The sequence below is a fragment of the Lissotriton helveticus genome, chromosome 5_1 (genome assembly GCF_964261635.1).
Source record: "Lissotriton helveticus chromosome 5_1, aLisHel1.1, whole genome shotgun sequence".
Classification (NCBI taxonomy): domain Eukaryota; kingdom Metazoa; phylum Chordata; class Amphibia; order Caudata; family Salamandridae; genus Lissotriton; species Lissotriton helveticus.
The window spans coordinates 1770451162-1770477371 of record NC_136065.1 but is presented as its reverse complement, the minus strand read 5'-3'; the positions used below and the strand labels follow the sequence as shown (position 1 = coordinate 1770477371).

General features: G+C 46.7%; 1 protein-coding gene across 5 annotated transcripts in view; it reads right to left on the bottom strand.

The window, feature by feature from the left end:
- KANSL1 (KAT8 regulatory NSL complex subunit 1) overlaps nucleotides 1-26210 on the bottom strand; it is a 1096983-nt gene that overhangs the window by 185823 nt on the left and 884950 nt on the right. For all 5 annotated transcript variants that reach the window (XM_078645034.1, XM_078645035.1, XM_078645037.1 and 2 more), the window contains one exon: nucleotides 2645-2766. In XM_078645034.1, the coding sequence (XP_078501160.1) occupies nucleotides 2645-2766 (122 nt within the window). The remainder of the gene's footprint in view (nucleotides 1-2644; nucleotides 2767-26210) is intronic.

Sequence of the window (26210 nt, the reverse complement as noted above, 5' to 3'; positions counted from 1 at the left end):
CCTGATCAACCTTCCTGACAGATTGTGACAATGTTAACAGCAAAGTCTATGTACTACAGCCTCATTGACACATGTGACAGTTTGTGAATTTCCAGAACTGGAGGAACAGTACTTGAAAACCTGCAATTATAACATAGGGCAAAATCAATCTAATAGCTGATTGTGCCTGATCTCTTATGTACAGGTGGCAACTTACAGTTTTGAGAACATATTTTAAGACCTTCCTTTGGACTAGTCCTTGAGCATTCCTTGTGTGAAGGGGTCTACTAACATATCTAGATACACTGGTGTAGAACCGACAAAAGCTGGTTTGCCTGAGCAGGATCAGCTTGTTAAACTCCACTCTTTTATTAAACTGCTAACAGCAAGGGTAAACGACTGCAACCATTAATTTTGTTGAACCAAGTGTAGGACAGACCCAAGTTTCCAATGTGAATGTTATGTGCTTATACCAAAATATGAAAATATCTTTACAGTTTAACAGGCTAATGAAATGTGTTTTTCCTACCAACTTTCACTGAAACCAGAATCCTCACACGTCTGTACATGAACTTCTTCTGTCTTTATAAAGGAGGACTACCACGTTTTCTGAGGGTATCAAACTAATGTTACAAAACATGGAGGAATCTCTTAAGCAAATTAGAAATCCTCTCCAGACTTAATTCATGTCTGAGGAGAAGCTGTTGTGTCCATAGTTGGAAAGCTTCTTTACCACTACCAATCATTGACATAACTTCATTGTGGCTCAAGCCACTGTTGGCCAATCAGACTTTAGCATTGTAAATATATCATAAACAGCTGATGCGCTGTAGTGCCTTACACGTTGTTAAAGTAAAATCATTAAATTGGTTCATGTTTTTTAGTCAGATTTTTGTTTGCTTGACATTTTTGGGATACAAACATTGCAACTTTCTGACCCAGAATTTTGACAAACTTGACCAAGGCTGTGTAGGTGCTAGAATAATGGAAGGGCCATCAAAGGTGGATCGTGGCAAGGGCATAGGTGGCAGAAGAAGAGACTTCGCATTACATGGGCTTACACATACGCTAAAAATCTCAGACATCTAGGATGCCCAAATTGCCATCCCTGTATGAAAAGCTGCAGGAGCAACAGCGATACAGCACTGCTAAAATAGAAGGAAAAAGCTTGCTGTATGGTGGCATTCCAATAGAATTTGATACATCAGGAATGTCCCTACCTAACTGGATATACTCAAATTGTTCACACTTGGCCTACCAACGCAAGACCTAACAAGACATTAAAGGTAACATATTTGCAATAAGCTAAATTACAGGGTGGTGTTCCAATTTTGAGACATAGGTGACAAGTACAACTTTCAATATGTAACTTGTAGATCGTGCTCTCAATCTTCTGGTTGAAAATAGGAAATGGGCAATACACTTTACTCCAAATAAAGTTGTGGTTGGTAAATCAAGAGTGTTTATAGGGGAAAGACATGATGCCAATTAAACTGGTACTTCAGAACACTAATTAATGCAAGAGGATTCCTGGCAGGTGAGGGATAATACATGTGGTTCTGATACAATCAGGCAGCGCAGAAATCAGGCAGAATTTAAAACAGCTGAGTGGAAAGTGAGCAAGGTAGTGGTACAAGATGGACAACTGTTGAGACAAACCCGGAGCAATACAGAAGAATGAGAGACACTGTCTTAAACATGCTAACAAGGGAAGTTTTTTTTATCACTCATTTGCAAATCTACATACCCTTGACAAACTTTGAAGGTAATGCAGAGAAGGTCTACTAAAATACTTCTAGTGGAAAATGTAGATACACGTTACTCCAGGAAAGAAGAAACCAGCAAGTAAGCATACAAATTATCAAAAGAAAAACATTATGAAAAGGTAAGAAATATTCAGCAAAATAGTTTGTGTTATGAGTAGGAGGCTGCACAGAAGTAGAATGAGGAAAAAAGTACAGAAATAGTAAACTAATTAAAGTAGTCAAGAGATATGGATGTGCTAGTCTGCAGTGGAAGCCCTTGAGTTTGTGCAGGGATAATGGGAATGAATGGACTTGGGTGTACTTGTATACCTTAATGTTGTTGTATAGAGTAATAAAAAAATCACTCTCCTGAGAAAGGTGTAGCAAGGAGTATCGATGCTGTTAAAAATTCTTATTAAGTTTTCAAGACAGCTACGTATAATGCACCTTTCAGTGCTCAAGATGTAAAAAAAAAAAGGCAATCTCACTTAATGAGGCAACAATGATAACTGTCACTAAAAGTCTAAAAAAACCATGGACATTGGCAGCAAATGTTACAATGACACACCAGGATGCTGGTGTCTCTGATCTACAACATCCAACGGCAAATATGAATTCAGGGAAGGATTCATAATCGATCAATGAAACCTGTTTGACATGGTTTTCTCTCTATGCTGTAATCATATAGTAAATAGAACATCTGAGTTTGTCTAGGACCATGGTTTTGATAGAATGAGTAGGCTTTTAAAATTTTTTCCAAAGCGGTTTACCACTGTTAAGCTCAAAATCCAGTACTTCGGGAGTCCTGCCAGTACAAAGGAAATGTGCTTGTATTGATAAAATGGCTTAGCTGATGAAACGCTTAGCAAAACAAAAATTACATATTCGCATCTGCATTCAATGACTAAGCGAAACAGTACCTTGGGGTGAGGATCTCCTTATACTGTAGCTTCTCCACACGAGTAGTGGCAGCAACAGACATAGGTATGACAATGTTATTAATATCGAAGGAACATTCTGGCCGCCGTCTCCTCATTGCCTGCTGGAAATAGAAAAGTTTTGGCAACTTGTGAAACTGATGCTTTATAAAAAAACAAAAACAATCAGTAGCCCCTTTAATACGGACAGGTTAAGGAATCTGATGTAAAATACTAACTTGTGCAGGCAAAGTTATGCCAAGAGAACAATACTGGACTATGTTACTTTATGTCAGTTTCTATGAGTGGGAGTGGCAGGTTTATCACAGTAGTGTTTAAGGTCCTCTCTGTGGTCATGAAGAGGTCAGAGAGGGTTCACAAATACTTGGTATCACAAACAATAACCCACAATTATTATAGTGTTTTTAATCTACATTCAGGGCACTTTTGAGGAGGACAATCTGTACAGCACAGTAACGCTTCAGCACACTGTGTGGAAACTGCTGTTAGCTACAATTTAAATAATTTACTTGCTTATAAAACCAAGTTTTATGGTTTAAATAGGAGACCTAATAAACAATTTGGTATGGAAACAACTCTACAAAATATCGATTCACTAGCTCCTTTACATAGTTTTGCTGGGTGTGGCATAATTAGAACTATAAGTAAGAGTAAATCATTTACGTACTCAAAAGCGATGCCATACTGATTTGTGAATGAGATGCCGCTTTGTATTTTTTCGTACTTCGTGCCATAGTCAGACTTGTTTTTATACCATCATGGATGTGTGTTTCTTTTCTGCACATCATAAATGTTTCGATCTCTGACAGAGCCCATGCAGGACGTGTGTGGATTTTGGCCACTTCATGCTAGAAATTTATAGTTAGAGGTAACTATTTTCTTTAGCAACATGATTCTTAGAAGGATTCACATGTTCATAAAGTATCATGTATTAAAAAGATAATGTAGTAGTTTTTAATCCTTTTTCATACTCCCCTGTGACTCTTCCTCGTACGGTACAAACAGTAATAATGGTACTGTGAGTACAGCCCCATGCTGCAGCTTTCCATTACACTAAATGTAAGATATACTGTGAGGCTTTATATTGAGACCCTGTGGTAGTGGCCTGGGAGCTTGCTTTGCCCTACTCCAATGAAATAAGGTTGCTTACCACAAGTGTTGCATTTAATCTGAAAAGCCCCAGGACTCGCTTTTAGCTCAAAGTCCTTTTAGAGTAGCAAGACCAGCAGTCAAGGCTTACGGAAAAGAGATGATACAGCTCAGAATCAATTGATCGTAACAAAATAAATGTAATGTCTCACTGGTAAGAACACTTTACTACCAGAAAAACAAATAGTAAATCGAAACCTATATATTTGTAGTCTCTATGTGCTACAATGTATAGTTTACCTGTCGATGTAGTTTTGCAGTTTGAAGACTTTCTGGATGCTGTGCATTATGCCACCATTTGGTGTCCTTCGTGATGTCGACGTGCTTCCTCCGGAAGCTCCCACCTTTGGTCGCCATCTTCGGATGCTTTTTTCTTGTCTTGTGTTCTTGTTTTTCCTCAATTTCTAAAGTCCTTTCCTCCTGTCTCATCTTTCTGGCGGAGGAGGGTGGGTTCGCTAGTGAATCCATAAAGTCTTCAAGCTGCAAAACTACACCGACAGGTAAGAAACTTTACGTGTTTCAGCGTGAATCTTTCTGGATTCCCTATGCTGTTCATAGACTTTGTAGCAGTTTATCCTTATTGTGGTGGCTGGGTGGAAGATGAGCACTGGTTAGTGTCCCACTTGCACTTCTTTGTTCATTTGTATATCTACACAGTAGTGCTTAGTGAACATGTGCACTGAAGACCATGTTGCAGCTTGGCAAAAGTGCCTGAATTGGTGTGTTAGCTAGAAACGCAATAGCTGCTCCTTTCTTCCTTATTTAGTGAGCATGAGCTGCTCCATGTAATGAATATGCTACTTACCAGTATGCATCTGTTCTTGGCATGTAGGGCTGCTAACATTCATATCTTATGCATAGATCGCCACCTAGTGTTGGGTCCGGATGATTGCACATTGTTTTCCTGGAAGAGTCTTCGAAGTATCACGAGATAGGTGGCTCCTCCCCTGGACTACAGTGCGCATGGGCATCGACTCCATCCCCAGATTGTTTTTAGCCATTGTGGCAGAGATGGAGTGAAATAGTGTAAAGGATGTCCATGCTAATGATGAATTTATAGAGAGTATCTGCAGCCGCTACGGGCACCGGGGAGGAGGGCGGGCGATATGAATGTTAGCAGCCCTACATGCCAAGAACAGATGCATACTGGTAAGTAGCATATTCAGTTCGAGGCATGTGGGCTGCTAAATTCATATCTTATGCATAGAATACACAGCAGTCCCTCCATTAAGGGCGGTTGCCCGTGCCAGCTGCAGAAGCTTGAAAAAGTGTCTTGAGAACAGCCTGTCCTACAGCTGCTTGCTGTTTTGAATGCACATCTACACAGTAATGTTTGGTAAATGTGTGTGGTGTAGACCATGTGGCTGCTCTACAAATGTCTTCTAAGGGAATGTTCCCCAGGAAAGCCATGGAGGCCCCCAATTTGCGTGTGGAGTGCGCCCTTGGGGGTATTGTTAAAGTACGTTTAGCCTTTTGATAACAGATTTGAATGCACTTAACAATCCATCTGGCTATTCCTGCTTTGGAAATGGGGTTGCCTTTGTGCTGTGCTGAGAAGGCAACAAAAAGTTGTTGTGTCTTTCTAAAGTGTTGTGTTCTGTCAATGTAGTACATTAGCGCCCTCCTAACGTCTAATGTATGAAGCATTCTTTCTGCTACTGTTTGTGGGTTTTGGAAGAATGCAGGCAGGTCAATAGTTTGGTTGATATGAAACTGTGACACCACCTTAGGAAGGAATTTGGGGTTAGTGCGGAGCACTACCCTGTTGGAATGTATCTGGATGAATGGCTCATGGATTGTGAGCGCCTGCAGCTCACTAACACGTCTGAGCGATGCGATAGCAATGGGAAAAGCCACTTTCCATGTGAGAAACTGAATCTCGCAGGAGTGCAGTGGCTCAAAAGGTGGGCCCATCAGCCTAGTGAGGACCACATTGAGGTTCCACACTGGAGCTGGTGGTGTTCTTGGAGGAATGACTCGCTTCAGTCCTTCTAGGAAGGCTTTAATGGCAGGCACCCTGAAAACAGAGAGGTGTTGCCTATTCTGGAGATAAGCCGCTATGGCGGATAAATGTATCCGAATGGAAGCGTACGCTAGATTGCATTTGTAAAGATGTAACAAATAGCCGATGATGTTAGGAATGGATGCATCTAGCGGGTTGATATTGTTTGTACAGTACATGACAAACCGCTTCCATTTTGCTGCATAGCAAGCTCGGGTAGTGGGCTTTCTTGCCTCCCGGATGATGTCCATGCATTCTGGAGGCAGGTTGAGGTAGCCAAATTCTAAGACTTCAGGAGCCAGATCGCCAGATTGAGCTGCCGCGGATCTGGATGCTGAATGTCGCCATGGTTCTGCGTCAAGAGCCTGGATGTGAGATGCAGCCTTTGATGCGGTACCACGGAAAGTTCTAGAAACGTGGTGTACCATGGTTGGCGTGCCCATGTTGGAGTAACCAGGATGAGAGTCATCGAGTGTTGCTTTAGCTTTCTTGCCACCAGCGGAATGAGAGGCGCTGGGGGAAAAGCGTACGCAAATTTGCCTGACCAGTTCATCCATATCGCTTTGGCATTTTGCGTTTTCCCTTGTGGCAAACAGGTCTATCTCTGGATGACCCCACTGCTGGAAGTACGGGTGGAGTACTGATGGATGTATCTCCCACTCGTGCATTTGATGGCTGTATCTGCTGAGCAGATCCGCCATCTGATAGTCCTTTCCTGGGAGGTGTTCCGCCATGAGGAAAATGTTCCTCTGAATGGCCCACTTCCACATGCCCTGAGCCAGATCAGACAGCTGTGGTGAGTGAGTACCTCCCTGCTTTTGGATGTAGTACATGGCTGTCATGTTGTCCGTCCGGATCAACACGACTTTGTTGCACAAATGTACTTTGAAGGACTTTATCGCCATGAAGATTGCCATTAATTCCAGGTAGTTGATGTGCAACTTCTGCTGCTGAGTGGACCACAGTCCCTGCACAGTGTAGTGGAGCACATGAGCTCCTCACCCTTGGAGAGATGCGTCCGTTGTTAGGATTATCTGTGGCACTGGCTCTTGGAACGGTCGTCCCTTGCAAAGGTTGTGTGGATTCCACCAATGCAGAGAGTTGTATGCCCGACCGGTCACCAACACTAGGTCTGTCAGCTGTCCCCGAGCCTGTGTCCACTGATTTGCCAAGCATTCTTGGAGCGGGCGCATGTGCAACCTCGCGTGCGGGACTATGAAGATGCAGGAGGCCATCATGCCTATCAACTGCATGAACACTCTCGCTGGCAGGGAGTGTTGCGGTCTGAACTTTTGGATCAGCGACTGAATGCTGTTGATTCTGACTGGGTTTGGCTGAGCCATAGTAGTTAGGGTGTTTATTGTCGCGCCCAGATACTGCCGCACATGGTTTGGTTGAAGGTGCGACTTCGGGTAGTTTAGCGAGAACCCCAGGCTGTGAAGGAGTTGAATAGTGTGGGACATGTCCACGGCGCACTGTTGTTCCGACTTTGCTTGAACAAGCCAGTCGTCTAGGTACGGGTAGACATGTATGTTCTGTCTCCTGAGGTGCGCCGCCACTGTCGCCAGACACTTTGTAAACACTCTGGGGGCAGTAGTCACCCCGAAGGGTAGGACTTTGAACTGATAGTGCCTGTTTTGGAATGGTAAACCTGAGGTATTTTCTGTGGGATGGGTGGAGTGGGATGTGGAAATAAGCATCCTTGAGGTCCAAGGTTGCTATGAAGTCCCCTTGATTGAGCAGGGGAAGGATTTGTTGCAGTGTCAGCATGTGAAAGTGTTCTGACAGTATGTACATGTTGAGGGGGCGTAGATCCAGAATAGGTCTGAGGGGATCCGTCCTTTTTTGGGATGAGGAAGTACAGGGAATAGACCCCTGTGCCTTCCTCTTCCACTGGTACGAGCTCGATTGCGTCTTTTGGCAGCATCACCAGTACTTCCTGCTGTAATAAGTGCAAGTGCTCTGCCGACATAGGACGGTGTCTTGAGGGAATGTTGGGAGGAGTGGATGTTAACTCCAAACAGTAACCGTACTGGATAAGTTCTCACCCACCTGTCTGTGGTGATGGACGTCCAGACTGGCAGGAACTGCTGGAGTCTCCCCCCGACAGGTGTTGTATGGTCGGGTGGCAGTGACAGAGTCACTGTTTGTTGGCGGCAGAGGAACGGGAGTTGTTCCCTCTGCCTCTGCCCTTGGCACGGTTACCTCTGTAACCCCCTCTACCCTGCTTGGGGTACGAGGATTGCGCACCACCCTTTGTGAATTGTGTTTGTTGACCCAAGTGTCCTCTGGTAACACCACGTGCTCCTGAGCGACGAAAAGTGCTTCCCCTGAATTGTTGTGACTGAAGCGCCCCCATGGACTTCGCGGTCTCGTTGTCCTTTTTAATCTTTTTAAGGGTGGTGTCTACATCTGGACCAAACAGTCTGTCAGGATTGACGGGCTGGTTGAGGATTGTAGTTTGAATGTCAGGCTTAAATCCAGATATACGAAGCCAAGCTTGTCGCCTTAACATGACGCTAGTGTTAATTCCCCTAGCCGCTGTATCTGCCACATCAAGTGCACACTATATTGCAGCGTTTGAGATAAGCTTTCCCTCTTGTATGAGCATTGCGGCTGCTTCCTTAAACTCATCAGGTAGGTGTTGAAGGAGCTGTTCTAGGGTGTCGTAATGCGCCCTATCGTATCGTGCCAATAGTGCCTGTGTGTTTGCTATACGCCATACATTGGCAGCTTGCGCAGCCACCCTTTTGCCGGATGCCTCAAGCACCTTCGACTCCTTGTCTGGGGGAGGAGCTTCACCCGTCGTGTGGGAGTTTGCCCTCTTGCGGGCATTGGCGACCACCAACGAGTCCAGAGGCAACTGTCCCCGAATATAGGCAGGATCTCCAGGTGCTGGCCTGTATTTTTTCTCGATACGTGGGTTCACCACTCTTGCCCTGGTAGGTTCCTTAAAGATCTCCGGGGCATGTTTAAGGACACCTTTGAGCATAGGAAGTATTTTAACTGTTCTTTTAGAGACAGAGAAAGTGTCGAACAAAAAATCTTCCTCCACCGGGTCAGCATGCATGTCCACATCATGATTTGCTGCTGCCCGTTCTATTAAAGCATTAAATGCTGCAGAATCCTCTGTTGGAGATGTACGTGTCCCAAAACCTTGTGGATCTTGTACCACCTGATGACCACCTTGGTCCCCAGTGTCGTCATATGAGTCCTGCAGAACATCAGGGTCTATGTCAACTGGGAAATTGTATTGGTCATCTTGTCCATCATCCTCTCCTCCTGATTGGTTGGGTGAAGGAGATGGACTCCTTCTTGGTGGTGGCAGAATAGGTTCAACAAGGGCAGGAATGTCCTGTTCCGGCCTTAGTGGAAAAACATAGGATTCCAGCGGTTGGGAAGTGATTTTACTCTTGTAGAGGGTCAATTTCCCTGTTTGGGCATCGATGTAATGCTCAGAATGGTCTTCTGAGGCTTGATGTTGATCCGAGCGTCCCTTTTGCGTCGAAGGATCCGACGTGTTAGCGATTTTCGGCACCGATCTTGGTGCAAATGCTTTCGGTGCCACCCTAGGTGGCAGAGTGTAGAGAAGCTTGGTCGAGGTCTTTGGAGGCGATGCCGTTGACGACAAAGTCTTCTCCCGAATACGTTTGAGGGAGTCGGTCACCTGCTTTGTGAAGGAGGCAGAGGGTTTGGTAACCGACGGCCGATGGTCGGTGGCGTCGGACTCCCCCGGTGTGGTCGAGATTTGCCTCGACGAATCGTCGGCTGCAACGTGTCGCGGCTCCGTTGGAGTCTTAGGCGCCGACGCCGGTGCTGCCGTAGTGCCTGCGGCCTTCGGGTCGTGGCTTTTAGTCGCCTTTGATTCGACTGCGCGTTTACTTGACGGCGCCGTAGGAGCGTCCGAAGGCGTGTCAACAGACTTAGATGTCCGTGCCGGAACAACTGTGCTTGACACTTGATGGACGGCCTTCTTAGAGGATGGTTCCTTCCGCACCTTTTGCGACGCTGTCGACTCGACAGCCTTCTTCGACTTCGGTGGGCCTGAGGGCGACGGAGCCGATGAAGGAGCAGGCTTCGATACTTTTTGTTGGACGTCGGCCATTTTAGGTTTGGTCGATTCCGAAGGTTTCGGTTTCGATTTCGGCTGGACGTCGGCTATCTTTGGTGCCATCGGATCCGAATGTTTCGGTTTCGATATCTGAGATGGCGGCTCCGCTTGAGTGTCCGTGGCCGGGCCAGAAGGCGGGGCCGGGGATAGCGGTGCAGGGTCGTGGGTAAGGCCGAGTGGCGATCCCGTGACCTGAGCCTGAATAATGTAGACATCGGGGCATAGCTCTTCCTCTGAGCTATCTTCCGCGGCCCCATAAACTTCATCGTCGTCCCCTACCTCCTCGACGTATTCAAGGTCGTGGCCCTGTCCCTCGACATGTTCCTCGGGATCGGCTTGGACCTCCGTCGACGGTGGTGAAATCTGGAGATGATGGCTGCCGCCGTCTTCCGCGGGGTCGTCGAATATGTCGTCTGGTGCCGGCGCCACTCGCTGGGCCTCGAGGCGCGCCGCGCGCCGATGCTTGAGCGTCTTCTTGGACCTGAACTTAGAGCAGGCCATGCAGTTTTCTTCGTTGTGGTCCGGTGATCGGCATTTATTACAGACCGGATGCACATCGATATGTGGATATTTGGATCCACAGACGGGGCAGAACTTGAACGGGCTCCGCTCCATGTTAAGTTCGTCGGGTCTTGCTGCGACGAGAGGGCCTCGATCGAAGAGTTACTTGACTCCGTAGATGTCCAGCTCAGAGTCGGACGACGCTCGAGACCGTACGCAAACAATACCGACGCAGGTAACGAAGGCCTTTTGGCCTTAAGATCAAAGTTTTTTTCGGTTCCGACACGGAGACGTCGAAACCACATCCGAACCCAATGGCGGAAAAAAACAATCTGGGGATGGAGTCGATGCCCATGCGCACTGTAGTCCAGGGGAGGAGCCACCTATCTCGTGATACTTCGAAGACTCTTCCAGGACAATGTGCAATCATCCGGACCCAACACTAGGCGGCGATCTATGCATAAGATATGAATTTAGCAGCCCACATGCCTCGAACCAGTTGTCCTGCTTGCTTGTGGCATAGTTGTATAGTTTGTGCAATCCACCGTGCAATTGGGGAGAGGGGTTGGCCTAACGGCTAAGGCGCTCGACCTCGGACCTGGGGATCTGGGTTCGAGTCTCGGTAACGACGCCAAAAAACCCCTGTGATTCTGGGCAAATCACTTAATCTCCCCGTGCCTAAAATGAAAGTGTGTCCTCATGTAACGTAACTGGTGCTATGTAAAGCGCTCTGATAACTGATTCGGTTCGGTTCTAGTTCGCGCTATATAAAACTCTGCAAAAATTTTTTTTTTAAATTGTATTTTTGGTAACTGGTCGTCCCAAAAAACTGCTGGCGAAGGAAACAAAGAGCTGCGCTGTCTTTCTGCACTTCTTTGTACTTTCTATATAGTGCGTCACAGCCCTCCTGGCGTCCAGTGTGTGCAGCGCCCTTTCTGTTCTTGTCGTTTTTCAAAAAAGCTAGGTATTTGGATTGTTTGGTTGACATGGAACCGAGACACCACCTTTGGCATGAAGTGTGGGTCTGTTCTCATTCCGATCCTATCACTGTGTATCTGCAGGTAGGGCTCTTGATGTGTTAGCGCTTGCAACTCACTTACTCTTTGTAGAGATGTGACAGCCACTAAGAAGGCCGTCTTTAGCGTGAGCATGGGCAGTGTATCCTTGAGAATCGGCTCAAATGGTGCTTTCATCAATTGAGTTAGCACTACGTCGAGGTTCTATGCTGATGCTGGCATTCTGTTTGGAGGTGCGACTCTTTGCTCCTTCTAGAAATCTTTTTACTTCTTGGGAGGTGAAGAATCTTTTCCATGTTTCTCCTCTTGTGTAAGCCACTATCGCTGCTAAGTGCACCATTAGGAATGTGTAGCTTAGTTTACTTTGTAGTAGATGTGTTATGCATTAGTACCGTTGATTCCTTTGTGATTTTCCTTTGCAGTTAGTCCCAAATGCACCATTCGGAGAATCTTTTCTTCTTTGCTACGTAGCATTTCCTTGTGGTAGGTCTTTTTGCCTCCCTAAGTACTTCCATTGTGCTCGCCGGTAGTTTGAGGTGTGTAAACTCTAGATCTTCAGGAGCCATGCCGCTTAGCTGAGGCTCTCTGGCTGTAGCACCCTTCCGTTCTGTATTGTTAACAGGTCCCTTCTTTTTGGGAATGTGTGTGCTGGTGCATGCACCATTTTTTTACTATTTGTGAGACCCATGACTGTCAGGCCCACTGAGGTGCTATTAGTATCAGCAACATGTTGCTGATCCTGCATTTGCGGAGTACCCTGTGTATCAGTGGTATCGGGGGAAAAGCATGTGCAAATGTCTGACCAACTTATCCATAGTGCATTCCCTTGTGACCGATGGTCTGGATGCGAAGTGTTGGCATTTTGCATTTTGGTGTGTTGCAAATATGTCTATTTGCGGTGTACCCCACTTCCGGAATACTTTCTGTATTTCCTGTTGGTTGATCTCCCATTAGTGAAATGCTGACGTCTGCCTGCTTCCACATTGTCCTTCCCAGGGAGATGAATGTGAGAAGTTGGCCTGGCATAGGATGTCCACTATTCTAGTGGGCACCTTGCACCAGTCCAAACGACCCTTATTGATGGTAGGTTTAGACAACCTTTATAGAAAGCTATCCTAGTGGTACCTGTGGAGAGCAGCCTTCAGGCTAAGTCTTGAAGGAATGTAAAGCAGCTTGTTTTTCCAGTCTATAATCTCTTGAATGATCAAGTGAAAGAAGAACCACACCAGAGATATATATATATTCAAACACACCCCTCTAGTCTCTTTATGAGGCTAGAGGCAAAAGTACAATACAAGAACTTAAATAGCACACAGTAAATTAGGACAGTAAACGTTTTGCCCTAGGGGCCTCACAAACCATATACTAAGAAAGTGGTATAAGTACCGCTCTCGACAGACGAGGCAAGGCCTAGGGCCTGTAGTACTGCTGGGGCAACCAGCAACCACCCAAGGTAGGGACACAGGAGACTCACGGGGGATGCGTGCAGTGTCTAAACACAGCCGCGAATCACCATTGACTTCTATGGAGAAAGTTAAAGTTGGAAGTACTCGTGTTACCTCACCCAGGGAAGCCGGGTGCATAGGTGTCTTTTCGTGTCGGGTTTCGTCGTCGTTTCCAGAGGAGAGCTGCAAAGAAGTGCTGCAGGCGACCAGGTGAAGAGTGTCGGATGGATCCAAGGGTGAATCGGAGATCTGAAGAACCTGAAAGCAGAGGGGACAGAGTCTGGGTCACTAGCCAGTGACCAGGAAGGCGACAAGAAGATGCCAGCCGATGTTGGGTGATTTCAGGTGATGTAGGTGAAGTTTGACTCTTCAATCACAAGGTCCAGGAGGCGTCGATGACAGAGGAGCTGGATTCGAGCTGTCCCACGTCGGATGTCGAGTGCTGCAGAGTTGGTATCCGGATTGAACCCAACAAGCCTTGGCAACAGCAACCCACGCAGAATGGAAAGATTGGCTTCGGTGGAGACCAGCAAGGTCTGAGGGACTCACCCTTTGAGGGGAGTCAGGGCACGTCTGGAGCAACCAGGGAAGCCCAAGTAAAAGTAGATTCCTTCGTGGGGACCCACCAGTCGACGGACCAGGGATCGCGAAGGGGACTCGAGCAGAAATGCAGGAAGCGGGCCCACGGAACACTCGTGGAGTTTATGCCTCCAAGCTTCGATACAAAAGGTGCTCAGGGCTTGGACTACAAGTAGTCCAATGAACAACTTCAGGAAAGCTCGGGAAGTCAATGCACTAGCAAATGTGCTGGATGTCCAGGAGTTCCGGTCCCACGTCTCTCGTGATGGCTACAGGTCTCAGCTTTGCTGTGGACACTTGTCGGCCTCGGAGATGTCTGGAAGTCCGTGTCCTGTGTCGTAGATTCTTCAGGATCTTCTGTGGTGCCTGTTTGAACAGGGGAGTCTCTCCTTGACCCCAAGGGAGATATCTTCCGTCTTCCAGTCGAAATGGAATGTCGAAGGTCCAAGATATATGTTGCAGCGTTTTGTCCAGGGTAATCTAAAGTCCTAGGGACTGGGTTCCTATACTTATACTAAGTGTAGTGTAGGAGTTGGACTAACTCTAAGGTCCCACCTATGGGAGGACCAGGGGAGGGGTCGGTTACACCCCTTCCACTATGTCCAGTTTCGCGCCTGAGCTGGGGCGGAGTGCCCCAGCAACCGGTTTGACCTGGGAAATGCACGGGGACACCTTGTGTGCCCCAGGCGCTGTTTGAAAAGCATTCACTGAATGCACCCACCCTGCCCCAATACACTAAAGTCTGTCTGGGGAGGTGATGGCACCTCTATGGACAGGAAACCTATTTTCCAAGCCTCCCCTCCCGGAGTTTCGTCCAGCGGCAGGAGGTCAGACTCGTGTCTGTAGCAGCAGCATCCATTTTGTGATGCTGGGGCTCTGTTTAACTTCTACCAGTTAGACGAGGGTGTACATGTCTTCTCCCTCTAGAAGGGTGGAATGCTACCCCCGCAGCCAGAACTGGTGGGGAGTAGTATTCCAAAGTGTTTGACACTAATAAGGGGAAAAGGGGGAGGGGGGAGAGTGCCTGGAGCAGTCATGAGCACTGAAGTGGTTAAAGAGCAGCGGATTGATAGCTGTTTTGACCAGAGAGTGTTGTATTTCTATCTAGGACCCTAATTCTATATTCCTAAAGTATGCCCTTGTATGGCTATAATAAATAATATCCTTATAAAGGCATAAGAATCATATCCATATTTAGTTGTAGCCCATGGTCAAATTAAGCAAGACTACTTCCCCAGACTCCTAGAGAGTACAACGTGCTCTTTAAACAAAGCAAACCTCCAGCAACCTGGGAAATCCCCATGCTTCTGTTTTAATTTGTCCTAGAACTCCTGTGAGCACTGAAAGAACGGCCAGTTCTTAGTGACATCTTTGTTGACGTCTTATGTCCAACCTTACGTCAAACCCGGCACCTTTTAGGTATAAATATACCAACGTTGCCTTAAGCAAACACACGGTGGTTTGGAGCAGAGCGGCTATCTACTTGCGCGAGAGCCCAGCTGATGCGAGAGCCCAAGGACGCCGCCCCTCCCCTTTGACGCACTGAGAGAGACGCTGTCTTTTTCTCCAGCCGAGAAAATCCAGCTCTGGTGTTTTCAGCCGCCCTTGCGGGTTGCTGGGATATCGAGTCCTGAGAAAGAGATACCAGACCTCCTGCTTTCTATTACCCAGGTACGGGGAGCTGACTAAACCCTTAAAGAGAATTCTTGACTCAGATTCTTGGCAAAACCAACTTAACTTAAACTGCTACTTATTTACTCCTTCCCATGTATTAGGCTTAGGTGAGGTACACCGGGGTAGGCGTATTTAGAAGCACCAGTTGAGTACGTTAGTCAATGTATTTATGTATATATATATTTTATCTATTTTAAAGTATCATATGGCTAAGAAACCATATCAATGCTTTTACAGTATTATTTTATAATACTCCTTTTACTGTACGCACTTTACTTTACTATAAGTATTGCAATTGTGGCAATTCATTTCTCTTGCATGAGAAAAAAAGACTGCTCAATAAATAAAACCTTTTATTGAAAACGCCCGTCTCTCTATTTCTCTGCACTCTGGTGAAACTAAGTATGCACAATTGACTGAGTGAAATAACGGTCTATTGTTTTCACACGACTAGAGATGCACTCTTATTCTGAGGGAGCAAAGTTGTCATGTTTTATGGTTGTCAGAAGCTAATCCCTTCTTGTGTATCCAGGGAAGTTAAACTCCTCCTTGTTTATTCGAGAACGTTTCTAGTGACCTCTGAGCTAGCTGGCAAAACAAATTAAGTCTAATATAGTCAGTAGAGACCTAGTCGACCTCAGTCCTACGTCTACACTGCTGTTTATATTATTCCAATGCGTAGAGCCTATTGAAAATGAAAATGAAATGAAAATGCGCAGAGCCTATTGGGAATATAGGAACTACACTACAAGAGGGATGTTAGATTTAAACAGGGCATGTGGCAGGCCATTTAGGCCTGGTGCTCCATCTGATCTTACCTTAGTTAGTATTTTAGCCAGCCTTGTTTGGGTGAGTGATTTTCTCACTTAGATGTTGCAGCGACTCTTGTATGCAATCATGGCACTCCTTAGGGGCATCTTTAATCAGTGTGGCATTATTGATTGCTATAGATTGGACTCCTCCATTAGCCCGGAAATGACCAGTCACAAATGTTACCCATTCTACCTCTGTAATGATTGCACTCCCCTGGCTGATGTTTCCAGTAAATTGCCTGTTTACTAGCGGCCAGAATTTTCTTGAATTCCGGTTTTTACTTTCCCAGAAGAGCATACTCCAAAATTGTTCAAGATGATGTTGTTTAACCTTTTGGTATGCCCATCTATAGTTTTTTTCGTGCTATTTTGTACTCATTCAGTAGTTCTTCAGAATCAGGATGCTTCCTGGCTGCCTTGAGGGCGGTATTTCTGGTCTAACATACTTGTCGGTTTTGGTCGGTTTTTTGGTGGAGTGGTGTGGCTCACTGGTTAGAGGCGGCAGACCCGTAAGCAGAGGACGGCCTGGGACCAGGGTTCGATTCCCGACGCGGCAGGGTCGTGGACCAGAGTCAGCGGGCTCGATAATTCTCGCCTCGGTGCCTACTCCAGTCAGGGACCACACTCGGCAACTCTGGGCATTAGCTTGCCTCATCTTCACAACGGCCCCCCAGACCGCCGGGGATGCCTGGTCGCACCTTAGAGATACCCATTAGGGACCATCTCTCAGGGTGAGCCAGGACGGGTTCCCCAGCGGTCGAAGCGCGGAGATACTCCTCCGGGAGTTGATTCTAGCGCTATATAAACCCACAATTAAATTAAATTAAATTAAATTGGGTTTGAAGTGGGGGCCTGTATACTACAAAAGTCGGTATAGGAATGAGATGGTGATGGAAATTGACTCAAAAGTTTGGAACAAAAGTTTGTCCAATCCGCTATAGGTGAGGCTTTCAGCAGGACACAACCTGCAGTAAGTAGTAGGCTTTCCTTCATAATATTTATACTGATGTTGTCATTCTATCAAACGTTTTAAGTTTTCACAATGAACTCCCCTGTGTGTAATTGTAGCAGGATCATGATAGACTGAGTTTAGGGTAACAGTAACGACTTGTGGTCGGTAATTACTCTCGGATCGAGCTATAATACTATCATTTTCTACTTTTGGCAACCGGTCTAAATTACAGATGGTATAGTTTAAGTAAGAATACTTTCGACCGTTTGTTCATGTCCAGTTTGGTTGATTATCCTGTGAAAATCTCCCATTCATTACAATGAAACCGGCGCTGTGAAGTCGCAACACACAGTGTTCCCCAAGCCACAATGCGGTTGGAGTTTAGGTTTGACCTGATCCTTCAAAACCAGCGGAGGGAATGGTGGGAGACTTCCCAACTCCGCCAGGTTTCCCCTAAAAAAAGTTGGTGTTAAAGTCCCCAGTAAGCAAACAATCTGCATGAGGAAAATCCCCAGCCAGGTCACACAGAACTGTGAAATTTAAGTGAGACCTTTTTTGTTTGTGCACTCGGATTAATGTTAACATTGAGAAGCAGCAGAGGACGCTGTTATCTCCACTAATTGATTTTAACTCCAAGCAGCCAATCCTCATTGAGGTCTAATATCTCAATAGGGACTTTTAAGCTGCAAGAAATGTAAGTGGACAAGCCCCCTTAGGCCATCCATAATTGCAATGCATTACAGCTGATTTCCAGTATTCGGTGTATCCTACTAAGGGGCAGTTTTGAGTAGCCCATGTTTCCTAAAAAGCAAGGAGGTAATATCTAAAAATACATTTTCGAGTCTCTAATGAGGCCATTTTGTGCTGTAGGCCACCTCTGTTCCAGGAGCATAGAGATGAGGAAGACTGACTGCGAGTTGGTAAGAGTTACAGGTTGAGGGTGAGGTTCCTAATGTTTAACAACTTCCTTTTGTTTTAATTTTTGCGAGCATTGCCCGTCTGGTCAAGCAGAGCTTTTATGGGACAAGGCTGCTGGCAACCATCCCCAGTCTTGAACTTTATTAAAATTAGGGGGTGTGGTCCATGGTCTGTCTTTTGTGGGTGTGTGACCTACAGCATTTTTTTTTAAATTGAGTACGGCTTAATTCTATCACCGTTTGGGGTCCGGTGAGAACCTGGCTGAGTGACGGTTAACTTAGCTAGCAAAGTGAGATAGACTGGCTTATGATATGGGTAGATTTTAATTCCCCCTGACGGCAAAGAGGGCTAAGAGGGCTTGAGCCCAGATAGAAGATTTAAACTGCCAATGTTACTTCTGAGGGTTGAGGCCCTCATGGAGGGAGAAATTCGATATACTCGCTATCTTCAGATGCCAGTGTATCAAATCCTGGTACTCCTTTTAATAATTTAATGATATTAGTTCTATTAAGGACATCATGTGTCCTATTTGTATTAGGGTACGAAGAGAATTTTGATGTTCTTAGGGTTACAGGCAACTCCCTGTTGGCTAAGACCAGAGTCGAATGAATCAGTTTTCTGGTGGCGAGCCAGAAACTGTTCCTAGTTTGTGCAGACAATTTCCTCGAGCGTCTAGCGGGCTAGTCTGGGGTTCTCCAGGTGACTTTGGTGCATGCTTGATGGTTACTTTTAGGTGGTTATCTCCAGCAATAGATCGGAGAGTCTGAGGTCGAGAATGAGGAAAAGGAATATGCTACTTACCAGTATGCATCTGTTCTTGGCATGTAGGGCTGCTGACATTCATATCTGTGCATAGATCGCCGCCTAGTGTTGGGTCCAGATGATTGCACATTGTTGTCCTGGAAGAGTCTTCGAAGTATCACGAGAGAGGTGGCTCCTCCCTCGGACTACAGTGCGCATGGGCATCCTCTCCATCCTCAGATTGTTTTTCGCCATTGTGGCAGAGATGGAGTATAGTACAGTAAGAGATGTCCATGCAAAGAGTGAATGCTACAGCTGCGACAGGCACCGGGGAGGCGGGTGGGCGATATGAATGTCAGCAGCCCTACATGCCAAGAACAGATGCATACTGGTAAGTAGCATATTCCGTTCGAGGCATGTGGGCTGCTGAATTCATATCTGTGCATAGAATGTATAGCAGTATCTCCCTTAGCGGTGGCTACCTGTGTCAGCTGTAGCAGTCTGGAAAAGAGTTTTGAGAACAGCCTGCCCTACAGCAGCTTGCTGTTTTGAATGTACATCTACACAATAGTGTTTTGTAAATGTATGTGTGGTTGACCACGTGGCTGCTCTACAGATTTCGTGTAAGGGTATGTTACCCAGGAAAGCCATGGATGCCCCTAGCTTGCGTGTGGAATGCACCCTAGGGGGAACTGTTAAAGTGCGTTTTGCTTTTAAATAACCTATTTGGATGCACTTAACGATCCATCTGGCTATACCTGATTTTGAAATAGGGTTACCTTTGTGTTGTGGGAAGAAAGCCACAAACAGCTGCTTTGTTTTTCGAAAAGCCTTAGTTCTATCAATATAGTATAGCAGACCTCTCTTGACATCTAGAGTATCCAAGGCCCTTTCAGCTACGGTCTGTGGGTTTTGAAAGAAAACCGGCAGTTCTATAGTCGGATTTATATGGAAATGGGATACCACCTTTGGCATGAATTTAGGGTTTGTTCTGAGAACTACTCTATTTGCATGTACTTGAATGAATGGCTCTTGAATAGTTACGGCTTGCAGCTCGCTAACTCTTCGAAGTGAAGTAATGGCAATAAGGAAAGCCACTTTCCAAGTAAGAAATTGTAGTTCGCATGAGTGTAGTGGTTCAAACGATGGTCCCATAAGTCTGGTTAAAACAACGTTTAGATTCCAGACTGGTGAAGGTGGGTGTCTTGGAGGAATTATGCGTTTAAGTCCTTCCATAAAGGCTTTAATTGCTGGCACCCTAAACAGTGAAAGGTGTTGCCTGTTTTGCAGGTATGCTGCTAACGCAGCTAAATGTATCCTGATGGATGAATAGGCTAAATTGCAATGTTGTAGGTGCAATAGATAGCAAATGATGTTTTGAGTAGAAGCATCAAGTGGGTTAATGTCATTGTTACTGCAGTAAATGACGAAACGTTTCCACTTTGCTGCATAACATGCTCTGGTAGTGGGTTTTCTTGCCTCTTTGATAATATTCATGCAGTCTGGGGGCAAGTTTAGGTATCCAAACTCTAGGACTTCAGGAGCCAGATCGCCAGGTTTAGCTGTTGCGGGTCTGGGTGTTGGATTTCCCCATGGCTCGGAGTTAGAAGATTGGGTGTGAGGCGCAGTCTTTGATGAGGCACCACTGACAGTTCTAGGAACGTTGTGTACCATGGTTGCCTCGTCCATGTGGGAGCAACTAGGATCAGTGTCAGCGGTATTAGTGGAGCTGGGGGAAAAGTGTACGCAAATTTGCCTGACCAGTTCATCCATATCGCATTGCCTTGCGACTGTGGATGTGGGAACCTGGCAGCAATGTATTGGCATTTTGCGTTTTCGCTTGTGGCAAACAGATCTATTTCCGGCTGTCCCCACTTCCGGAAGAATGGTTGGAGCACTTTGGGGTGAATTTTCCATTCGTGCATCTGTTGGCTGTGCCTGCTGAGCAGGTCGGCTACTTGATTGTCCTTGCCTGGGAGGTGTTCTGCCATGAGAAACATGTTCATGTGAATGGCCCATTTCCACATTGCTTGAGCTAGGTGTGACAGCTGTGGTGAGTGCGTTCCTCCCTGTTTTTGAATGTAATACATAGCTGTCATGTTGTCTGTCCGGATCAACACAGCTTTGTTGCATAAGTGTGTTTTAAAAGCTTTTAGGGCTAGTAATACCGCCATCAATTCCAGAAAATTGATGTGCATTTTCTTTTGCTGTACGGTCCAGAGTCCCTGTACCGTGTAGTGTAGGACATGGGCTCCCCATCCTAATAGGGATGCGTCCGCTGTTAACACTATTTGTGGGAGAGGCTTCTGGAACAGTCGTCCCTTGCTAAGGTTTTGTGGATTCCACCAATGCAGAGTTGTATGCTCGACTGTTTACCAACACTAGGTCCTTTAATTGGCCGTGACCCTGGTTCCACTGCCTTGCTAGGCATTCTTGTAGCGGACGCATATGTAGCCTGGCATGAGGGACTATGAATATGCACGAGGCCATCATACCAATCAGTTGCATAAACACTCGAGCAGGTAGTGAGTGTTGGGGTCTGAACTTTTGGATCAGTGTTTGCATTCCTTTGATGCGTGCCGCATTGGGATATGCTTTTGCTGCCAGTGTATCTATTGTTGCTCCCAGGTACTGTTGGACGTGGGAGGGTTGCAGATGTGATTTTGGGTAGTTTAGTGAGAATCCTAAACTGTGCAGAAGATGTATGGTCTTTGACATGTGGTTGGCACATTGCTGGGCTGATGGCGCCTGTATTAGCCAATCGTCCAGGTAAGGGTACACGTGGATGTGTTGCCTTCTGAGATGTGCCGCCACTGTCGCCAGACATTTGGTGAACACTCTTGGAGCTGTTGTGATGCCAAATGGCAGGACTTTGAACTGGTAGTGCTGTCCCTGAATGGTGAACCTCAGATACTTTCTGTGAGCAGGGTGTATTGGTATATGAAAGTATGCGTCTTCGAGGTCTAGAGTTGCTAGGAAGTCTCCCATACGAAGCAGTGGTAAGACTTGCTGGAGAGTGAGCATATGGAAATGCTCCAACAAAATGTACAGGTTGAGGGGCCTGAGGTCCAAAATTGGTCTGAGCGACCCGTCCTCCTTTGGAATAAGGAAGCATAGGGAGTATACTCCTGTTCCTTGATGTTATAGTGAGACTGGTTCTATGGCCCCCTTTTGCAGCATACTGATGACCTCTTGCTGCAGTAGCATGATATGTTCCTGTGACATTGGACGGTGCACGGGTGTGGTATGTTGGGCGGTATTGAGGTGAGTTCGAGGCACTAGCCATGTTGGATAATTTGCCTGACCCACTTGTCTGTAGTGATATTTAACCAGACTGGCAGAAACTGTTGTATTCGTCCCCCGACCGGTGTTGTATGGTCTGGGGGTAGTGCCAAGAAGTCACTGTTTGGTGTTAGTGGAGGATCTATTTGCATTGCCTCCGCGACCTCTTCCTTTTGTATTATTTCCTCCGTATCCACCTCTGTTGGCGTTTTTATTGTATGTGGATTGTGTGTTAATCTTATAAGTTGAGGATTGCTGTGATGTATGACTTCGCGCTCCTCCTCTATAACTGGAGCGACGAAAGGAGCCCCGGTGTTGTTGGGACTGGAGAGCTCACATAGACTTTGCTGTTTCCGCATCCTTTTTCATTTTGTCAAGAATTGAATCAACTGCAGGACCAAATAAAAAGTCTGGGTTGATGGGCTGATTAAGAATTGTGGATTGAACTTCATTCTTAAAGCCTGATATGCGAAGCCATGCGTGTCGCCGGAGCAGCACACTTGTATTGATGGATCTGGCAGCTGTGTCTGCCGCGTCTAGGGCACATTTAATTGACGCATTAGTGATGAGCTTCCCCTCTTGTATAAGTTCATCTGCTTGCTGTTTGTAAGGATCAGGTCAGTGTTGGAGAATGTCTTCTAGACTATCGTAGTGCGCACTGTCATACCTGGCTAGTAAGGCCTGTGAATGGGCTATTCTCCATGAGTTTGCTGTTTGAGTTGCCACTCTTTTGCCTGATGCCTCAAAGATTTTTGACTCCTTGTCTGGAGGAGCAGCCTCCCCAGTAGTTTGGGAATTTGCACGCTATGTGCGTTCGATACCACTAGGGAGTCCAGGGGTAGTTGGCCCCTGATGTATGCAGGGTCAATTGGTGCGGCCCTATATTTCTTTTCAATTCGTGGGTTTATCACCCGTGCCCTAGCAGTGTCCTTAAAAATGTCACCTGCGTGCTTTAAGACGCCCTTCAACATGGGGAGTGTTTTGACATGTCTTTCAGATGGTGTCAGTGTATCAAAAAGGAAGTCTTCTTCAATAGCATCAGAGTGCATATCTACGTTATGGTAGCTTGCAGCTCTATCTAGTAGTGCGTTAAATGCTACTGTATCCTCTGTGGGTGATGGCCTAGTTGGGTATACTGCAGGGTCTGTAATGGGCAAAGTGCCTTCAGTGTCTGGTTCTCCACCCCCGCCCAATGGCTGTGAGTTTAGGTCCTGGTTTGGGTTTTGTGGATAACCAAACCCTACTTCTACGTCCTGATCTCCCTCTGGGTTGTAGTCCGAGCGTGCAGGTGATGTTGGGGCATATGGAGTAGCAGGCATAGTTGGAGTGATAGGTTCAAAGAGAATAGGAGAGGTAGCACAGTCCCTTTTCTTCTTTAGTGGAAGTCCAGAAAAGTCTCCAGTTGGCAGAGGCCTTTTCTTTTTTGTATAGACAGTCACTTTGCCAGTGTTCGGGTCGATATACAGTTTTGACTGGTCTTCTGTGGAGGGATCTGGATAAATAATCTCTTCCTACAGTTTTTGGCTTTGGTGCAGTAGCCTTAGGTTTAGCCTTTTGTGGGTCGGTGCCTGTTTTGGGTTGGACCGCTTTTGGTGGTTGTACCGGTATTTTATGTTTGTCGACAACTTTTGTCGGTTCCACGTGTTTTGCTGGCTTCACCACTGGTTTCGGACCGAGCGGTTTTGTCGGTTTGATAGAGTTTTTTGGCCTTTTCGGAGCCTGCGCTTTTGGCTCGATGCCCTTTTTCGGTTCGATGTGCCTCGGCTCGACCGATTTCGTTTGGTCCACCTTCGGTTTCGGTTCGACGATACTTTTGGGCGTCGGCCTTGTTGTTTCGTCGACCTGTTTTTTCCCTTTGTCGATACTTGAGGCTGGTTTGCTCGAGTCAACGTGCTTAGTTTTAGGTGTCGATTCGACGCGCTTCTCTTTGGGTGTCGATTCGACGTGTTTTGGCCTCGAGCTTGACTCGACGGCTTTGAGCTCGACTCGACAGCTTTGGTCTTCGATGTCGACTCGACAGGTTTTGGCTTCGAAGGTTGCAACGGCTTAATGACCTTCTGCTCGACGACTTTCGGTCCGAAGACTGTATGGTCGACGAGCTTCGGTTTCGATGGAACCGGTGTCGTATGTCGTGTCTCAGAAGGCTCTTTTTGAATGTTCTTAGCCGGGCGGTGTGGCGGGGCTGTAGAACGAGGATGTTGATCTTGGCTAAGGCCTGATGGCGATGCCTTGACCTGAGTCTCTGATAGAGGTATAGTGTCTATATGGGGCGGGGTACTCACAGTTCGCCCCTGGTCGTCATCGGAGTCGTCTTCAACCGCTACGATGTCCTGATCATATTCCTCGAGATTGACGATTAGTTTCCCTTCTTCGAGGTAATATTCTGAGTATTGGTCGTTGTCGTCGTGATCCGAGTCTTCGGCACTGGCTAGGTCTTCCTCGAAGATATTATCGGGCTCTGGCGCCGACCTCTGCATTTCTTGCCTCGCTGCCCGTCGATTCCGGAATTGTCTTTTTTGACCGGAATTGGGCACAGGCTAGACAACTATCTTCATTGTGATCTGGAGATAGGCATTTGTTGCACACTGGATGTTTATCTGTGTGCGGGAACTTGGAGTTGCACTGCGGGCAGAACTTGAATGGACTTCGTTCCATCGACGGTCGGTCCACGTGGTGTCGAGAAGGCCTCACGGCCCGATTCGACGACCGAGTGCAACGGATGTTGAAAAAGTATATCTGCTCCGAGCGCTGAACAATACCGACGGATCCGAAGGCCTTTTGACCTTTAGAAAGATTTTTCTTGATTCCGAACTTGGAGTGTAGGAAAGTACATCCGAACCCAATGGCGGAAAACAACAATCTGAGGATGGAGAGGATGCCCATGCGCAATGTAGTCCGAGGGAGGAGCCACCGATCTCGTGATGCTTCGAAGACTCTTCCAGGACAACAATGTGCAATCATCCGGACCCAACACTAGGCGGCGATCTATGCACAGATATGAATTCAGCAGCCCACATGCCTCGAACAATTGGTTCTGGAATTTGTTTTCTCTACTTGTAGTTGACAGTTTGCATTTTCCATGCAAATTGAAAGCGCTTTTGGTTCTTCAACGACTGCCGCATCGTGGGGGTTTATTGAAGGTCTTCTTAAGCAAGGAGGGGAAGCATGATGAACCTGGTGGTGTACGGGAGTGGGCTGTTGAGCATTTAATGTTGGGTTCAGAGTAATAATTTGCTGTTCGTGTTTCTGTTAGCTGGGACTTGAAGCTTGTTTATTGTCCAGTAATTTAAACAGTGGGTACAGCTTAAGGCTGCCATTAAGAGTACATGGTGCTGTGAGTTTGTCATTACGAACTCCATAGCAACATAATGGCTGCACTGCAAACAGAGGTTTGGTATCGAACGTCTCAGCACATTAAACCCACACTGATGCCAGTGTGGGATTTCATGAAAAATGCACACAAAGAGCATCTTAGAGCTGCCCACTGAAAAACAACCTACCACTTGTGTGCAGGCTGAGTGGCTGCTTTCAGCTGCCACCACCAGACATGTTTCTGGACCCCTGGGTCGAGAGTCTGCTGCTCTCGGGGGCCTGAAACAACCTGTGGCGAGGTGCCAAGCCTCCCCACCCAGCATGGATAGGGTCCACGAAGGGGAAGCTTCAAGGGCTTGCTGCCTTTGTGAGCTTTCCCAGGCCACTTGCTGCTTTCAGAAACTGGTCCCCACTGCTTCTGACCCCCACTTAGGGTGGGAGAACCGGCAGGAAAACAAGTAAGGAAGTGAGGTGTGCCCACTTCTGCAAACAGGTGGGGGAGGCTGGGTGAAGCACAGCTCTCACTCCCCGCCATCTTGTAGATGGGGAGGGGGGGGGGGGGCTCAGACAACCAGGGAAAGGCTTATGCCCCTCTCCCACTGAGGGTGGCCTAATAGAGGGTGTACCCACCCTAGGGAAGGAACCCTTTGGTCCCAACCTTTTACCTATCTGTAACACCCCTAAGGAAAATGCTACTTACCAGTATGCATCTGTTCTTGGCATGTAGAGCTGCAGAGTTACACACTGTGCATAGATCGCCATCTAGATTTGGGCCCGGATGTTTGCAGTTTATTGTTGTCCTGAAAAGTTCTTTGGAAGTCACAAGATAGGTGACTCCTCCTTTGGACCACATTACGCATGGGCATCAGCTCCATCCTCAGATTGTTTTTCGCCATTAGGGAAATGATGGAGCTTTGCAATAAAAGGAAGGATATCCATGTAATCTGTATCTAATTAAGATAATACTGAAACAGACAAAAGGGTAGCCGGGTGGGTGTGTGACTCGGCAGCTCTACATGCCAAGAACAGATGCATACTGTAAAGTAGCATCTTA